This window comes from Plectropomus leopardus, chromosome 20 (assembly GCF_026936395.1).
Source record: "Plectropomus leopardus strain MGB_pleo_1.0 chromosome 20, ASM2693639v1, whole genome shotgun sequence".
NCBI lineage: Eukaryota > Metazoa > Chordata > Actinopteri > Perciformes > Serranidae > Plectropomus > Plectropomus leopardus.
Genome location: NC_142195.1, coordinates 11,414,203 through 11,432,080, shown reverse-complemented (window position 1 = coordinate 11,432,080; position 17,878 = coordinate 11,414,203). Strand labels below are relative to the sequence as shown.

Below are 17,878 nucleotides of genomic sequence, written 5' to 3'. Positions count from 1 at the left end.
TGGGAACAGCAATGTTTGAATCTGGTCCAGTACTGCAGCTGACAGCGGCAGAATGGGCAGCCATGTGACTACCTGGGGCATTTGTGCCACCGTCCATTTACATGCGCTTAAAGTGCTTTTTTGCCACTGACAGGCTCAGATTATTATTCTAAGTGTTGGACAGCATTATGGAAAGGATTCCTACAGAGATAGAGCATTTTTGTTAAGAGTAAGATCCTTGTTGTTTGACCGAAAAACACCATGAAATTGCTATTGCCAAACCCACCAGACTCAGTTTAAAAAAACAGTAATTTTAGTGTAAAATTAGTGTTTCCTTAAATAGTGTCTGGTGGGTTTTGCGATGGTGACTTTGGTCAAAGAAAAAGGATCTTACTCTTTAACAAAAAGGTCTCTTTACAAAGGATCATTCCCATAATGTTGTCAGACACTTACAGCAACAATCTGAGCTTGTCAGTTGCAAAAACAAGCACATTTAGTGGATGTTAAAGGACGATGTACAGTTGCCCCGAGTGGTTACATTACAGCCTGATTTGTTGCTGCCAGTTGCAGCCGTCTTGCCCAATTTCTAAAAATGGTTGTCTCCATTAGTCACTACGACACAAAAACATGGAAAAATAAGTTCTAGTTTGAAAAATACAAAAGTTACCCTTTGATAATGTTATTACAGATCTGAATTTGTAATCAGATTCTAAGGAAAATGTATTAAGATAACTACTTACTTCTTGTAATTTCTTGCCACGATGTATTTATTTTGAACAGAGACTGGAGACAGTGAATCACAACAAAGGGAGGAGCTCTGAAATAACCCCCATCAGCCCCAAGAAAGAGACTCAGAGGAGTTCAAGTTAAAACCAACTGAACAGTCTCAAACCCCGGAGAGACGGGTTAGTTCAGACCACAGAACAGCTCTGCTAGTGAAGCCATGCAAAGAAAAACAGGTAAATGATCAAACAAAAGCTATGGAAGATGACGGGTACTTAGAGGGGGGGTGAGGAGGTGGAACAGTACGTACTTACTATGGCAACAGGTACTCTTTTGTATTTCCATCTCCTGATTGTAAACGCAGCCACAAAGAAGAAAAAGCACAAGTAGAAACAAATGTCTATGCAGATCAAACCACAGGCACAGAGTTAAATTAAAAAATAAATTAAAATGTGAAATAGAGAGAAAAAAAAAACACCAGAAGAAAATCTTAAAAAGAATGATTGGGAACCATTCTTATTAGACTCCAAAAAGATGGAGAATGGAAGTGAAGGGGTAAAGGAGATACTGTACATAGAGACATATGTTATAGAACAAAATTTCAGGTATTAGATTACACCTGCGATCAAAACTATTCATCTCCTTCCTCCCTCATGCTGACTCATTTAAGATGCCAATTATTTTTCAAATGAAGATTAAAACTTTACCGTCCTAACTTTTAGAGCCAGTTCTGGTATCATCGTGGATGATACTGTTCACAGAGGTGTAATCCAATAGTAATAAAGACCAAGAGGGAGAAAAAATAAAAAAATAAAAATAGACTAAGATGTCTGCACTGGGGTCCATCAATAAATGCTATTTTTTTTAAATTATACCTCATCTTTTCTATGCAATAGGTCAGTGTCTTTGCAAAGTATTTCCTGATACTACGTATGACGCATAGACTACAAATCTCATACCTGGGATACCATACATCTGCAAAATGTCAGAATATTAACGTTCACACAATGTGAAATTATAGCATCTTTAGACCCTATTTTCATTTGAAGCAAAATTGAATGTCTGTCTACAGTCAGAGTCCAACGTCTTTCTGACATCATATTGATGTCTTGTCACAGCTGGGTGTCCTTTTAGGCTGTCGCAGTCTTGGCTTTTTTGGAGCTAGAAGTGACCATATCTAGACTGTGGAGGAGCGAGGGATTTATCTGACTCATATACTGTGGTGACACCTCACAGACAGTCTGTCACTCAAAGCAGCTATTCCCTTAATTATGCATGAATTAATGCCTTAATAAAATGTAAACAGGAGATTTATATAAAATTCATCCCCTGAACAACTGTCATAAAGGAAACTAGCTATGGAGACAAAAAAGGTTTTTGTACCAGGCTGTAAACATGTTTATTTCTGCTGTAAAGTTGGGTTTTTTAACTTGGAGCTCAATGGTGACTGACTCACTTTTGGAACCAGTCTCAAGTGGCCATTCAAAGAACTGCAGTTTTGTTTACTTTTGTGTTGGGTTTCACTTTTCAGCCTGAAGGCTACCGCTCGGTCTGGAGACTTTGAATTAAAGCCTGGAATTTCTTATCTCTCATAGCATAAACCTAATTAAATCATCAAGACCTCTTGGCCTGTTATTACAGCAAACACAGCACAGCACCTGTAGTAGTATTAATTATTAAAGACCACAACATGAACAGACCCCAAGACAGACAGGCAGGTGGACGGGCAGGAGGCTCCGCATTTCCTCTGTAGACCCTCGAAAAGCCCCAAAACCCAGCAAGAGGAAAACAAAAAAAACCCATGCTGACTCAGGCCGCTGCAGATATGTGGAGTATGTCAGACCAACCTACCTTCCTCTGCTCTGACTGGGGTGCTGGGTGGCGTAGTGGTGGGTTTCTGGCTTTTGGGCTCCTCCTCCTCAGGCTCTGCTAGCTGCTCCAGGTCTGAATGAAAATGTAACAAAACATTAAGAAATGACAATTAAATGAGGAATATAAATCATGAAATCACTAAATAAACGAGCACTTATGTTATTCGTGGGCTATAATTTGTATTGAGCCCTCAACAACAAACATCGCAACACAAAGAAAAGGGAGGAAAACACAGAGAACCAAACTGGGGAGGAAGCCTGAATCAGGAGAACACTGCAAACATTTTCAAACAATTCTCAGTTGAAAAAATAAATCAATAAACAAATCAACCTTTCCAAAGAGCCAAACAAATCAAAACTACCATTAGTTTTTATTGGAAATCAGAGGCACAGGAGGGAGACCAAACAGAGATATATCCAGGACAGGTTAGCAGGAAGAGAAGGAGGACACCATTACTCATGTCCACACACGGGAAGCTCTGATTGGATGACTGAGCACAGACACGGCTTCCTCAAAATGTTAAGCACAACACTCCACTGCAGAAGCACTTTTGCGGCAAGAGCGCCCTCAAAGCGAGGGGACGGCTTTAAATCTCAAAATGAGCTCGCTTTAACTCCTCACATCCTCTCTACTCAGCTCCTCGTCCAATCAAATCTGATCTGCCAGAACTCTGATGCCTAGTTTGGACAAGACATCAGAGTGAGGGGATGGAGGGACAAAATAATCAAGCAAAGGCTTCCAAGATTGAACTATGGGTAGGGAGGATGCTTGGTAAAATAACGGCAGCAGACTCCAAACCCCCAGAATAAAAGGAGAGGACACAGCAGGCAGGGATCCCCACACGCCCAGTGTAGCGGTGTGTAGTGAGACGGACCAGGGCTGAGCAAGGGGAGGAGGGAAGCGGAAGGCCGGATTTAAGGCGCGAGTCCGCTTCATCTGCTGTACCTGGAGCCTGATCCGCCTTAGCTACCACTGATGACTCCTTGCTGAGGGCTCGCAGCACAGCGCAGTGGAACTCCTTGTGCGGGGAATCTGGAGCTGAAAAAACCTCTTCTGCGGTTGAAAAAACATCATCTGTAGAGTCTGCGCCGCCCTGAGCTGGCTCAGCCTCGCTGGAGAGGAAGGAAGAGCCCGGCTCGGAGGCTGGTGTGGCGAGTGTGGGAGTTGTAGGTGGAGCTCTCTCTACGTTTGGTGAGTCAGTTGTAGACAGTTGAGGTGTGGAGACAGAGGCTTGACCCCCCGGTAGTGTTTCAGGCTGAGGACAGGGTATGCTGGAGGCTGATTTCCCCCTACTATCATCTCGTCCCTGCACTGTGAAGTCGTGTGTGTGTGTGGAGACATAACATCACCAAGCTGAAGTTCATTAGGTTTATGCATGATTCTGCAGGGAGGTAAAAGTACCCCTGAAAAAATGTTAGAATTTTATTATGAGCCTCTTTAACCCTTTGAAACCTTATCAAATCAGTTTAGTTTCTTTCAAAAACATGAGAGGAATGCAATAAGTATCTTAGCAAGAAATGTTCCCAACATTTGCAAAAACAAAAAGTAAAATTAATGAAAAGTCAGAAAAAAATTACCCAAAAAAGTAAAAAAAAAAAAAAAAAAGAAAAGAAAAAGGAAAAATAAAGGAAATTACATGTGAACATTTTTTAATCTATATTGTGTGACATATTTGTTATATGTAATTCTAATAAATTATAATAATAATAATGAAATAATAGTTTGTTTCTGGAAATTTTTCACCTTTTTTTAAATAAATTTTGAATATTTCTCTCTCTCTTTTTTCAGATTAACTTTTTGGTTTATTTCTTGTCACCTTTTACCAGTTCCTTGCAATTTACTAATTGTCTTTCCCATGTTTTTGAAAAGAATTAAACCTCTTTGCTCAGGTTTTAAAGGTTTAAATACTTGTGAAAGGTGTCTGAATGCAGCGTAATAAAAACGTATGTCCGTTCAGGTTTTAAAGGGTTAAAATAGCTGCAGTAGATCTCGACTCAGCTCTTGCCTGTATCTATACTGTCTGTGATGATTTATCTAAGTCACTTTTCTTGAGGGAGGTCGAGAAACAGACAAAGAAAGATGGAGCTGTCAGTTGGAAAACACACTTCCCTGTTCATGTAATGCAATTTTATATGAACTCCTATCTGCATTGACATAAATGCTTCCTACACAAGTCATTATGTACATGTGTTATTATCAGATCATTGCAGAATATAACCAAATAACTCAAGAAGAAAAAATGTTTTACCCCAATTTGACAGCACGTGTGCAGTGGCTGATGGTTATTCCTAAAACTTGTTAGAAACACCATAAATTGCTGGCAAATTCTATGAGAGCTGACAAGAATGGCACATTTCACCAGTTGTGAATATAAACTGATCTATTACAGAATACAAGTGTAGAGTGTGTATGGAAAAAGTGTTTTTTTTTCTCATATTATACCAAGAACTATTTCATCTTCTCCATTCATCAGCTTTACCTTCAGGCCCTTTCTGTTTCTGCTCCACCTCCTTGCGGTACTCCTCCAGCTCCTGGTCGGTGAGTTTGGTGAAGGGGTTGGGACCCTGCTTGCTGACGATGACCTTGGGCTGGTATTCCTTTTCGATGATGGCCTTGGATGCGGTCACCAGCTCCCCCTTCAGGACACACAGAAGGAAGACAGAGAGAGATGAGACCTCTAGTAAAAGACAGACTACAGTTACTGCAGGTTACACATGGAAGGATTTAATGTGTTTAAAACTAGAATGCTTGAAGAAAACTCACTCAGTTGAACTGGATTATTAGATTAGAGGCAGTTTACACACATAACTATTATGCAGCGTGAGCAGAATTATCAGCCCTACGTGAATAAATGTATGTCTCGGAACTGATAGGCCATTTCAAAATACAGGAAGCACATGTCATTAAAACACTGATGCATAAAAGCCGAGCGCCGACAGATCTGAGAAAAAGTTCAAGCCAACAGCAAATCGCCAAGCAAACAGGAAGTAGTTAATGTGAAGCAATAAAACCATAACTGCTGTAAACTAAACTACTTTTGTTTAAAAAAAAAAGTTTTAACAGGTTATACTTCACTCACTCTTAAAAGGACTACAGCATCCAATAATGAAGTCATTTCCTGAAAATGTTATTAAAATCAATCCTGTAATAAAATGTTCTGACTGATATTGTAATTACATTTTTACTGTTTCTTATAGTTGTAACAGATGATGTAATAATGTCAAAAAGATGTGCTTATTTTCTCGGAAATGTAAAGCACGCAAGTATACAAAAATGTTGATACTGTTACAATAATCTGAGCCTGCTGAAAACGCAAACACCTAACACTGATATCATGTTTCGAAATGTAAACTCTAGGCTTTATGCAGAATTTGAAAATTACAACAGATTGCAAGTGGTACACTGTTATCTGGCAAAGATGCATTAAACTAACAAAAAGAAGAACTCCACCCATACCCATGCTGATTGTATAAGTATTGTCCATTAGACCAGAGTGGATCTCAGATTAGACACCATCAGGAGACGACAAAGCTGCGATGGATGCTAACATTACGCCATCGAACCATAAGAAACAGTCTATTCAATCTCTATGAATTGTTCTTTCTCATTAGAGTGAACGATGATTCTTCTTGAATGAGGTGTCTCGTTTGCCTCGTCTGATCTTATGAAATTTCTGCATGGGTAAAGGAGAGTTTTAACATGCAAATATAAACCTAATAAACACCAACAAATGTCTTATATAAATTAATTCATTCAAGCAGTATAACCAAACTTTTTTGTTGTTGTTATTGTTCCAGGAGGGAAACAACAAGCAGGAAGTTTGATAGAGAGGATTTTGATTTTACTCTGTGAATGTATAAGATTTACCATTAACTAAGCCACCTGTCGTAACACCAATACAGCTTTAATAGGTGATTTGCATTACGGTTAGATTATGTGATTTCACTTAAAATAAACGTACAAATACTTTTTAATGTTATTACAATATCAGTCAGCACATATATTTTCTGACATTATTATTCAAGTTTTTTACATTATTGGGTTTTATTACATTTTTGATCAAGCTGAGGGCAAGTTTTCTTACATTTTTAGGACATTATTACATCGTGTGCAAAAAAAAGATTTTTTTTTTTTAATTCCTACAATGCCTGCATGCAGTAAACACTAGATGTAATACCTTCCCTCTCCCTTCTGCCCACCAACACTTCACTTGTAACAATATGTTTCGAAACAACAGTGAAAACCTCTCTTTTAGACAAACTCACAACAGCAAAATATACATCAATCTTCCACCTCAAGGATCCCTCTGTAGCTGGCAAAAATATATATATAATGTATCCAGAGTTGGGCTCTATATTGCATAAACATGCAGAAAAGACCAGGTCACATGACCATACAAATAAAACAAGAGAAAATGGCCTCATTCTTCGTCTACACAAGCCCAGATATCAGGTGCCTATCTGCAGGCTCGGAGGAATGACTGGAGGATGATGTGAAGTACAGGTGAATAGTATTTGTGACTGGAGCAGTAAGTACCTTTCTAATTGATTTAGCAGGACTATAGGACCCCTCGGACACATCGAGGCCATCAATAGTGTCTGTACAGTCAGACAGAGGGGCATCCTGCAATAGTAAACCCAGTGAGGGGGGAGCACAACGCAGCTCTTAAACACCAGCACATTCAAATCAGCAGTCTGTCAGGCAGGCGTGAATGTGTGCAAACATTCAGAAACACACCACCTTTCACACGCACGCAAAGGTGGAAAGAGTGCTGCAATATCTCACTCAAGTACAAATATTGTGATGCAAGTAATCCTCAAGCACATCTGAGGCTGCTTCTGTGGGTGACATATTTATGGTCACTGTGGAAGGGCCAATTTGTCAACCAGATCATTTCTATAAGCACTTATAATCTCCCAAGATTTCCTATCACAAAAGAGGCTCAGAGTCAATAAATCCTTATACAGAAACTGCAGGTTTTTTTAAGTAGTTGCATTCTTTTTCTTCATATAAAAGCTGTGTGAAATCTTGGTAAAAGCACAGTTAATTGTTTTTGATTAGTTACTTTCCACCTCTGCATACCCACATACCCACATACAATACAGACACAGATAAACACTGGAAACGCGTGCAGAGAGAGACGGCTCTGGAGAGAGCTGTGAGAAGCATAGCAGTGATGGTACAAAAGTAGCCAAGCTCATGCACTGTGGGGACAAACGATCCACACATCCAATGTGCGGTTCATACGATTTTAGTCTTAACAAAACAGCACATCAAGGGCTTATTACTGGCATGCTGGGGTAAGTTTTAGGTACCTCTAAAACTTGGTTAATGCACAAATAATTAGTTTTTAATTTGCCCATGTCCGGCTCCTCCTGGTGTTTGAGTTCAATTAAATAATGAGCTAAGAATTGCCCATCAAAGGTTCGGGCAAACCATGCAAACTGAAGTAAAACTGTAAGCTATTTCCATTTTTACTTCTTAAAAAGAGGATAAAGAGTGCATGCTAAGAAATCAAAGTATGTTAGACTGTAGTAGAGCTTTGATCAGGCCTAAAAAAATTAGGTGCGACCCTACATGAACGCATAGTTTTCATTGAAGAGAAACTCGCATAGTTTCTCTTCAAGCCTGAACCATGGCTGTTTTATGCCCGAGTTTGATTTTTAAAAAAAAAGGAATTTCCACTGTAAAAAAAAACAAAAAAACATTTATATTTATGTTAAATCCTTTGTTTCAATCTAAAGTCAACTGGTCTTTTCAGTGCGGTAATAGGCATTTGTGATACACTTTGTAAATAGACACTCCGAGCACAACGGCGCACTATGGCACAATGTGGACCGCGCATCAAGTTAGGGCGCTGTTGGAATGTACAGTTTGGTTCAGTGCACCACACTCTCGAAGCAGCAGAACGCAAAACACAGTAAAAGTGAAACTTCATATGTAAATAGAGCGCTCTAAACCGGGGAAATTAGCTAGAAACGAGCCCTATTGTAGCCCCGAGGGAATGTGGACAAATTATAGCCCGACCCAAATCCGGCGGGTCGGGTCAGGCCCAATAGTGTTCAGGCAGAGAATCAAAGCTCTAGACTGTAGTGGGGATTTTGTTAAACGTCTCAAGAGACCAAAATGAACCAAAGAAACACTTGCAAACCAGTCTGCATGTACTGAGACAGAGAACAACCTCGACTCTGAACTACTGAAAACAAAAAGACTAAATAAAAAAAAAAAAAAACACTGTATGAATATGGACACAACCTGAGCTGGCAGGTTTGGAGAGCAGAGTGAGGTTACCTCTCCCAAACACTACTCACCTGCCAGATTGAAAATCTCTGTGGTCAAAAAATAATGTGACAGTTATAAAGTCACCCCATGATCTGGGACACAACATGGAGGACAGATTTACTAGTACTTATTAGTGAAGTTACTCCTTCAGAAACTGGTGTCAGATTTTAAAAATGAAGCGGAGAAGAACTTCACGCACCATATTCACACTTTGCAGCATTTTGGTTTAAGGGATGACTCCAGACCTGGACAGAATATTTTATGATTTTTTTTTTAACTATATATAAATGCATTTAAACTGGTTAAAGAGACCAAACTACATAAACTCTTAAATATTTCATCAGTCTGAGACACAAATTCATATCCAGGTCAGGATGGCTGCAGCAGCGAGGTCTTTAATGCACAGCGTTCACACACTGACCTGGTTAAAGGTGCGTTCCCCCACAGTGCCGGCACACAGAACCTGTGACTGAGGCCCTGCTGTCTTTATGTCCTGCAGGTTCTGCTCGCGGATCTACAAACAAACATCAACATTTGAAGTCAGAAAAGAGTGATAAATACAAAGTGCACCCATGCTTGTCAGGAGCCTTAGATAGTTTTTGTTTCGCTAAAGCAAAACCAGCAAAAGGAGAACACTATGATACCTTATTCCTCATTTCCAGCACTTCTTTTGGGTTGGTGTTCAGTGGGATGAACTGATTGGCTACGGCAGCCTGGCGGAGTCCGTCTTCCTTTGTCCACTGTAAACACCACATAAAATTGTTAAAAAAAAAAAAGACCAGACATACTAAATGACATGAGAAGCAAAGCACAAAAATAGATTTAGACAAAATACTATGCAGGCTTCACAATACAAGAATCATGCGGAAATGAAATGGACAACGTTGGATGGCTTTAAAAAGGTTTGAATGTAAAAAGTGAACCAATGATGATGAGATTAATTTATACTTTCATAGATTTAACTGAGGACTGTTTTACATCATTACCTGCGTTACCTCTGTGATGCTTACTGATCAGCCCATGATATTAGATTATACAGTATTTCACCAGTAATGAGGGGTGATGACTACACTCAATCCAACATGTTTGATTTGTGCAGTGCGGTTGAGACTGGAGCAGGAACTAAATTATCTAAATGAGCATATTGGGGCTGTGCTGATGCATGACTGATCCCATTTTTATGTGATTTAAATGCTGCATAGAGCTGCAATATCAAAAAAATGAAGAAAATTGTCAAGACGTGCTAGAAAACGACAGGCGGGATGCTCACAAAGACATATGTGCAATTTCAATAATTATTCCAATCTGATTTAATATCTGTAGATGTTGCATATAATTTTACACATATTATCTAATGGTGGTATTCCATAATTAAGTTTTTTTTATTTTATCCAGGGAAGTCAATGCTAAAACTCTAGGAACTCCGACTTGAACCTGCACAAGGCTGCTGGGGGTGTGAAGTGAAATCACAGTTGACATTTTGACAGTCAAATAACAGATGGTTAAGATGTACGTATAGGAGATGCAAAATGTTTTATGAGTGTATTTTACATATGAGAAATAGTTGTGGTTCATGATTTGTTTGAGATGCTGAGAGGTAAATCTTGTATGGCAGATTTAAGGAGCCAGAGAGGAACACCACTTTAAAATCTTTCTGATGGTTAGACAACCATTTTGACTTAAAGGAATACTTGGCCCCCATATAACCATTTGTATATCAATTACTCATTCTATGTTGAGTTGAATTAAGTAAGAAATCTTCGTTTTTCTCGCATGCCTCCATGGTGAATGAAGAATCCAAAAACGGAGAGAAGTGCCGATGAATTGAAGTCATAGACATCCATGTAAAAAAAAAAAATCTGTTAACAAATACTAACACAACTTATGCAGTATAATCCAAGTCTCATTTATCTAGTGGATGGTCAGTACTTCCCAAACAGGAAACTCGAAGTGAAATTTATCAATGCTCTCTCCAGAGCCAGACCCCATCCACAAAAACAATAGTTTTACATTACTGAACACAGGAGCTGCTGGTTCACCGCTGCCTCGATCAGTTATATTCTTTGAGTTATTGTGTGACTTTGGTGGATCCAAACTAACCCTTTATAACACCAAAGTCACACAATAACTGATCAAGGCAACCAGCCGCTCTCGTGTTCAGTGGACTAAAATTACTGTTTTCCCCGCTGCTGTCAACATCATAAACAAAACTACAGGCCTCCCCCCCGCCGCCTACATGATACAGGCTCTCACCCGGCCCCAGAGTCTGAAAACATTACATTAATGTTAGGCTAAATAAGTTTTTATGCATTACATTAATGCACACTGGACTGTATTTCTTTACATGTTAACTGTCTGTTAACTTATTTATTTAGACTGTAGATATTTGCACTATAAATCCAACTTCTGCACAACTGTACTTCCTTCACCTTTTGTACATACATTTTGTGTTCTTTATATTCCATTTTTTAATTTTATATTTTTAAATTGCTTCTATATTTTTATCTCTTACACTATTTTATTCTCCCTTTATGTTAATTGCTTTGCACCAAAACACCAAGTCAAATTCCTTGTATATGTAAATGTACTTGGCATTAGAACCAGATTCTGATTCTGAGTCTGGCTTTGATGAGAGCGCAGACATCACCTTCACATCTGTTTTTTGGTACTAAGGTTCTGATGAAAATGCATATATTTGGGAAGACCTGAACAAAGACTAGATAAATGAGGCTTGGATTATACAGCACAAGTTGTCAGAGTTTAAAAACAGACGTTTTGATATAGTTTTGCTGTCGTTTAATGCAGACCTTTATGACTTAAATGCATCAAAAGCTTTCCTTGTTTTTGAAATCTTCGTTCACAGAGGAGGCAAGATAGAAAAATGTTTTTTTCACAAATTCAGAGTAACAAAGGGTGAGTAAGTAATTGCAATAGTCATTTTGGGAGTGAAGTATTCCTCTAATACTTCTGATATGCTCAGTGTTGGTGTTGCTGTCAGAAACTGATAGAAAAGACCTCACGCATGATGACAGTTTAAGGCATATAGTAAGATGCAGTGACTAAAGCCTAACAGTGTATCTGCACAACTGAAAACCATTTGTCATCATCATTGATGTACGATAAGAATCAAAAACAAACAGAAGTATCACACTGAAGATCAACTGAAAACATCACAGAATGAGAAAAAAACAAAAAAAGGTAAAAGGGGTGAGGGAGGGAGAAGTGAGGGGTGAGTGGGAGGGTGACAGATGATGAGGCTGGCTTACGAAGCGAGAGTGGCAGTGAGGGGTGAGCTGGCATCACCAAAGTCATTTCCCAGGCTGATACACAACAACAAGGATGACAGAGATAAGAGAGAAACACACCCGAGGACACTCGCCCACGTTGGGACCAAAAAAAAGCCACAACGCTATAAACTAAGACAAGAGTGTATCTTTCCTGCACTGGATGAAACCTTTTTTTCTGTATTGACATTTTCCTTTTAATGTGAAAAATACCCCATCTATTTCACACAATGTTTTAGTGAACCTGGTAATGCTCAGCATGATTGGAAGAAAAAAAGTCTATATCCATTTGTTGCGCCAAACTGAATGAGCAGCAGGTGAATATACAAATTAAATCTTCAGCTTTCATGCAAAATATTGTTGAACCTTTTTTAAACTAGGCATGTAATTCGCGGTGGAAAGCGTAAGCTCATGACTTCATTCCTGTGTTGACTTTAAGCTTGGCTGGTTAGCTGCCAAACCAGGGGCTAGATGAGGGAGGGTTTCTGGATGGAAGTAGCTGGGTTGGGGTTGGTTGAGTATGAGATGAACATGTAAACGCGATATACTCACTGAGAGAGAGTCTCACAACACAACATTTCCTACTTTCCCAACAGGAGATAATTGATTCAAAAGTCAGGTCAAATTTCATTGCTTTTTCCTCTGTTGTTTTTTTTTTCTTCTTTCAAACAAATCCACTCATGCAGGCCTTGAGGTCAAAATCATTTTCAGAATAAACTGAAACCAGAAAAGGAAACAGAAAAGTACAACTGGAAGCAGTTGAAGGTATTTGAGGAAATTAAAAATTAGAAAAGCAGGCTGCATAACTCTTTTGTCAAGGAAATTTAGCTTTTTTTTATTATTGTTTTTGAATACTTATAATGTATCTGGCATTATTGTTATAGACATGCCACCTCCCTCATTTGTTTATATAAATCTTATAAATATGCCGTGTGAGCAGCCCACAGAGCAAACTCACAGACATTTTTGGTTGATATCAGATCTCACTTTACTTGCACTTGCTCTATCATTTTTTCACTGAATCATGTTTGAGCAAAAAGTTACAAAAAGCTAACTTCAAGATGCAAAGACAAACTAAGAATGTGTACCACGGGAGCGGTGAGCAAAAGTGTAGTTAGCAGCAACGTCACCGTGTCTTGCCACATTCACCTGCGCACTTGAGGAGTCATGCCACACCCCTGCTGCTCGCTCCTCTGGGAAAAACATCAACACCAACAATGCATTTCACTACTACACATGCAGTGGGGCATGCTTTGGGCAGCTGGCACGGCATCACCAAGCATTGGGAGACCAGGAGGGAAAAAAGAGCAAGAGGGTCAACAAATACTCACAGCTGTGCTACAATGTAATTAACAGAACAGAGTTAACTGCTTTGGAAAGGTGGGTTAATAGGACATCTGAAATTACAGTACGAGTGAGCCTAAAAACAGCTCAAAAGTAGTGAAAAGATGGATTATAGTGACTTCCAGTTTCAGTATTGCGCTATACTTTCACTCCTCACTGTCCCCAGACTCAGGATGCCGACCAGCTGCCCGTTTCCACCAACAAGGTAGCTGTAAAATCTTTACTATGAACAATAAGGTAGGCACAGACCAAGCAGTTGGTTATACAGCTTGGCACGCAGACACCAGACGAGAGAGACTGCAGCAAGGGTTTGACGTGATCGTGTGTTATGTTCGTCCACACCTTAGGCTTCGACTTGGGGCTGCTGCCGTCGGGCCCGTCCTCGTAGGGCTCGTCGGGCCGGGTGCCGGCATTGAGCCAGCGGGTCTTGTCGCGCTGGCCGCGCTGGAAGCTCTGTTTCAGCGGGGAGCGAGCACCTGAGTCGCTGTCCTCCCCGTATGAGTAACCACCATGGGCGGAGGGAGCGATCTCCACGTCACTGTACTTTTTAGCTTTGTCTCGCAATGCCGGGCAGCGGTAAGGGTAGCCCGTCCTGTAGCCCTGAGAGACAGAAAGACAAACAAAACCAGAGGTCAGCAGATGGTCAGTACAGTAGCTACCTATCAATGTCTAAATCCAGACTATGTAAATATGACTATGTTTTGAAAGCAAGCAAGTTGGAGGGCACGCACATCCAAATGACTTCTACAGGTGCAGGATCAGTAAATCAAACCAAGGCAAGAATCAAACAAAAGATCTACACCCTGTATTAAAAGCTCTTAGTAAATTTAAATTTTGCAACGTTTCGATCAGAGATCTTCATAAGGCATTTTTGAAGAATGACAAAAACGTTGCAAAATTAAAAATTTACAGGGAGCTTTAGGTACAGTGCACAGATCTTTTGTTTGACTCTTGCGTATGTTTTCAAAGCAGAAATAACACATTATTCTCTCAAGCCCAACATTGAATTTATAGGCAATACATCACAATTCAATACATTCAGAGCTTGTTCTGGTGTGACCAGCAGCTTATGGTGGCTGATGTCAGATGATTTTAGCTAGATTACTGTGTAACTGATATTACTGGGTCAGTTTTGTGACTTTCTGAGTTTTGTGTATCATTACCACACGCCTACAAGTCCTGCCAACCTAAGCCGCTGTTGCAAGGTCAGACAAGCTTGACAAAAAGAAACACGCGTCCGCTGATTCATTTTAGCCAGGTGCTGCAGTTTGAGATTAGTTAGTGTTAGTTAGTTTCTGTGTCAGGCAATACAGCTTCAAGAAGAAGACTGCAATGACTACAGTAGGAGATGAAAGGATATATTCCATGATATTAATTTCATGGCAAAACAATGCAAGTTGAGGCTTCGGGTCTCAACGAAAAAAGGGAAGAGCCACACATTCTTTGCATAGAGACGGAGGATAACAAGTCTTCGTACTCGACCTTTGTACTTGTTGGGAAAAATCCAGTAATTTGGAAGAATGTTTGGATTAGTTGTCTCAACTCATCAGAGAGTAGAGGTAATATTAACCTCCCACTCCCCTGCAAAAGTTTCTACTTTTTTTTCTTTGTACTTACCAAGTTGTCGAGCATTCTCATGAGAGCCTCAAACTCCTGCTCCCCGACTTGCCACTTGGGGTGTGCAGAGGACCCGTCGCCGACTGGCTCCGGGACCCGCGGGCGTAACTTGTATTTTGTTGGGTCCAGCATCACCAGATTATCTGGCCCTCCAGCGCTGGCCAGTGTTCGCACCTGAATGAAAATGGGCCGACAAACAAAAAAAAACAGACCAATCCAGAATCCAAAAAGAAAACAAAATGTGGACATGAGGACACACGGACATCAACATGAAGAAAATGAACATATATAAAAATGTGGAGAGACAAGGGACAAAGACAATTGTTATGAAAAATGCAGACAACTGTGGTGCCAAATATAACAACCAAAAGTAAAACACATGGTTCAATACTTTGACATAAATAAATATCCATGTGTAAGTTACTATTTTCACGTGATACTTAAGAAGAAATATCCTGCAGAGCTCCGTGTGTGTCCTACCTGGATCTCACAGGCAGTGACCAGATTGTGGATGTAATAGAAAGCTTCCTCCACTGTTTCGCCTACAGACACCAAGCCATGATTTCTCAGGATGAGCACCTAGGAGAGGAAAAATAAACAAAATAGGAGAAAAGCACATTCTTGTTGCTTCTACGTGCTAAAAAAACTTTCAGAAAATCGAATTCATAATGAGGGCATTAAATGTCAAATTGCTCTGCTGTTACCTTGCTGTTAGGCCCGAGGTTTCTCTGTATCAGAGAACTCTCTTCCTCATCCACCAGTATGCCGTGATAGTCGTGATAGCCCACCTCCCCCAGTGACAGCGCCTCGGGTGAGATCGGCAACAGCCCGCATTTCATTGCCGACACCTGCAACCAAACAAACGAGCCCACACAACACATGACGTAACACGATAATATGTCAATGTCTGTTTTTGTATGGGGTTTAATTACTGTGTGCATGCTGGTCCTTACCGCAGCACCTGCAGGTGTGTGTACGTGTATGATACACTTGACATCTGGTCGTGCAGCGTAGATGGCGGAGTGGAGAGTGAAGCCAGCCTGGTTGACCCCAAGGTTGGTGCTGCCCCGGTCAACTATCTCACCTTGAAAGTTTATCTTCACCTGAAGAGCAGGCCAGACAACAAGGGGTTACTCAAAGCAGCAATATTAATGACTTAAGCTTTGAATATTAAGCAGTCAGAGAGATAATTATATTTCTTCTTATTTTATCACATGACAAGTGTAATCATTGAGAGAGAAAAAAGGAAAACGGTTTCATTCACTGATCGAAAACAGACAAAAAGGCATGCAGCTGTAACAGAGATCAGCACAGATTCTCACCAGACTGGAGGCGGTGACTTCACTGTACAGGAGCCCAAAAGGGACAATTAGGAAGCGCTCCTGATCAGAGTTCACCCTGACCTAAAGAATCAGCAGACAGAGACATTAGATTACAGGGCTACTTAACTCTTCCTTTCACTCACAAACACCAAAGCATACCCTCTAAGGATATATTCTGAACTTACATATAAGATACACACATAGTTAAATCCCACATACCATTATACATGTCAATGATGTAATTATACAGTGCAGTGTGAGGTTGTTTACCATGTGTCACTTTCGGGCAGGGATTTTTTAAAGTCTGACACTGTGGGCACCCCCTCAGACAGAGGCAACTGCAAGTACTGGGTGATGTAAATAGGAGGTATAATGATGCTGTTGAGTCAGTTAGTTAGTGAATTAGCTGTGAGCTATAACTTGAGGCGTCTTTCTCAGCCTATATTTATTTGCATTCTGGAAAATGGCACCATTACAAGCAGTGTTGTACAAGAGATCGATCTTAGTTTCAAGGCTGATCTCAGCACCGCCACTCAGTCTCAGGCTTGATTACAGTTACTTGGTATTGCCTCTATCTCAGACAATGAGGACGTGGAATTTTTTCATGACCAGTCAAGACCAAAACTGTGGGGATATCGCTAAATTGCCTGTGCAAAAAGGAGTGTTGCATAAAGATTGGTTAAGTTGAGGTGAATGAAGAGGAATCTTCATTTGTTCTTTGAGGGTATTCTTCTGGGAATGTTGATTTTTCAGATCAATTTGAGGAGTGCCTATGATTTGCATGTTCCACATTTTATCCTTAGTGTGTCGTGCAGTGTGGGACTTGAACAGATTTGGTCTTTGTCTTTAAGTGATCTCAACTCGTAAAAGTCTTGGTCTTGGTCTCAATACACTCTGGTTTTGATTACAAGTGTTCTGAATCTACTACTTAATGTTATTTTTAGAACAACTACAACGATTTGTCCCATCCTTGCCTCGTGTCTCTCCCTCCTCTCCAACTCTCCTGTCCCCCTGCTGGAGAGGGACACCTCACAGTTTAAAAAACCTCTGCTTTAGTAGAAAAAATAAAAATACCAAACTGCTGGATGCTAAATTCAGTCAACATGGTCGGTTATGTTATGAAAAAAGAAGCCTGTCTTACTGTGAGGTGGTTGTAGATGAGCTCAGACCAGCCAAACAGGTCAGCGAGCCGATAAAAGGCAGCCAGCTTGCAGCGGAGCAGTTTCTCGCCCTTGTCATAAGAAATAGAATCTGAGCCACGCAGATCGTTCACTGGAGTCACCATGCCCAAACCTGAGATGAAGAGATGATGTCAGACAGCGCTCTCTTACATGAAATATGTTGAACAATAATAATAGGATGGAAAATGAGACACTACAAGGGCAAGTTTTGATAAAAATCGAGGGCTCTGTACAGAAAGAAATAAGAACCGTTCACGATTCCTGGCGAGCAGGA

General features: G+C 40.2%; 1 protein-coding gene across 13 annotated transcripts in view; it reads right to left on the bottom strand.

The window, feature by feature from the left end:
* add1 (adducin 1 (alpha)) overlaps positions 1-17,878 on the bottom strand; it is a 36,639-nt gene that overhangs the window by 3,992 nt on the left and 14,769 nt on the right. For 4 of the 13 annotated variants that reach the window (XM_088070616.1, XM_088070622.1, XM_088070617.1 and 1 more), the window contains exons 4-16: positions 17,565-17,716; positions 16,424-16,504; positions 16,055-16,204; positions 15,806-15,949; positions 15,582-15,680; positions 15,102-15,275; positions 13,734-14,084; positions 9,501-9,596; positions 9,278-9,370; positions 7,111-7,197; positions 5,054-5,210; positions 3,520-3,885; positions 2,554-2,646 (exon numbers count right to left, since the gene is read on the bottom strand). In XM_088070616.1, coding sequence (XP_087926742.1) covers positions 2,554-2,646; positions 3,520-3,885; positions 5,054-5,210; positions 7,111-7,197; positions 9,278-9,370; positions 9,501-9,596; positions 13,734-14,084; positions 15,102-15,275; positions 15,582-15,680; positions 15,806-15,949; positions 16,055-16,204; positions 16,424-16,504; positions 17,565-17,716 — 2,043 coding nt within the window. Of the gene's footprint in view, positions 1-1,012; positions 1,051-2,553; positions 2,647-3,519; positions 3,886-5,053; positions 5,211-7,110; positions 7,198-9,277; positions 9,371-9,500; positions 9,597-13,733; positions 14,085-15,101; positions 15,276-15,581; positions 15,681-15,805; positions 15,950-16,054; positions 16,205-16,423; positions 16,505-17,564; positions 17,717-17,878 lie in introns of all 13 variants that reach the window. The other 9 variants (XR_015775093.1, XM_088070620.1, XM_088070618.1 and 6 more) reach the window with 6 other exon arrangements.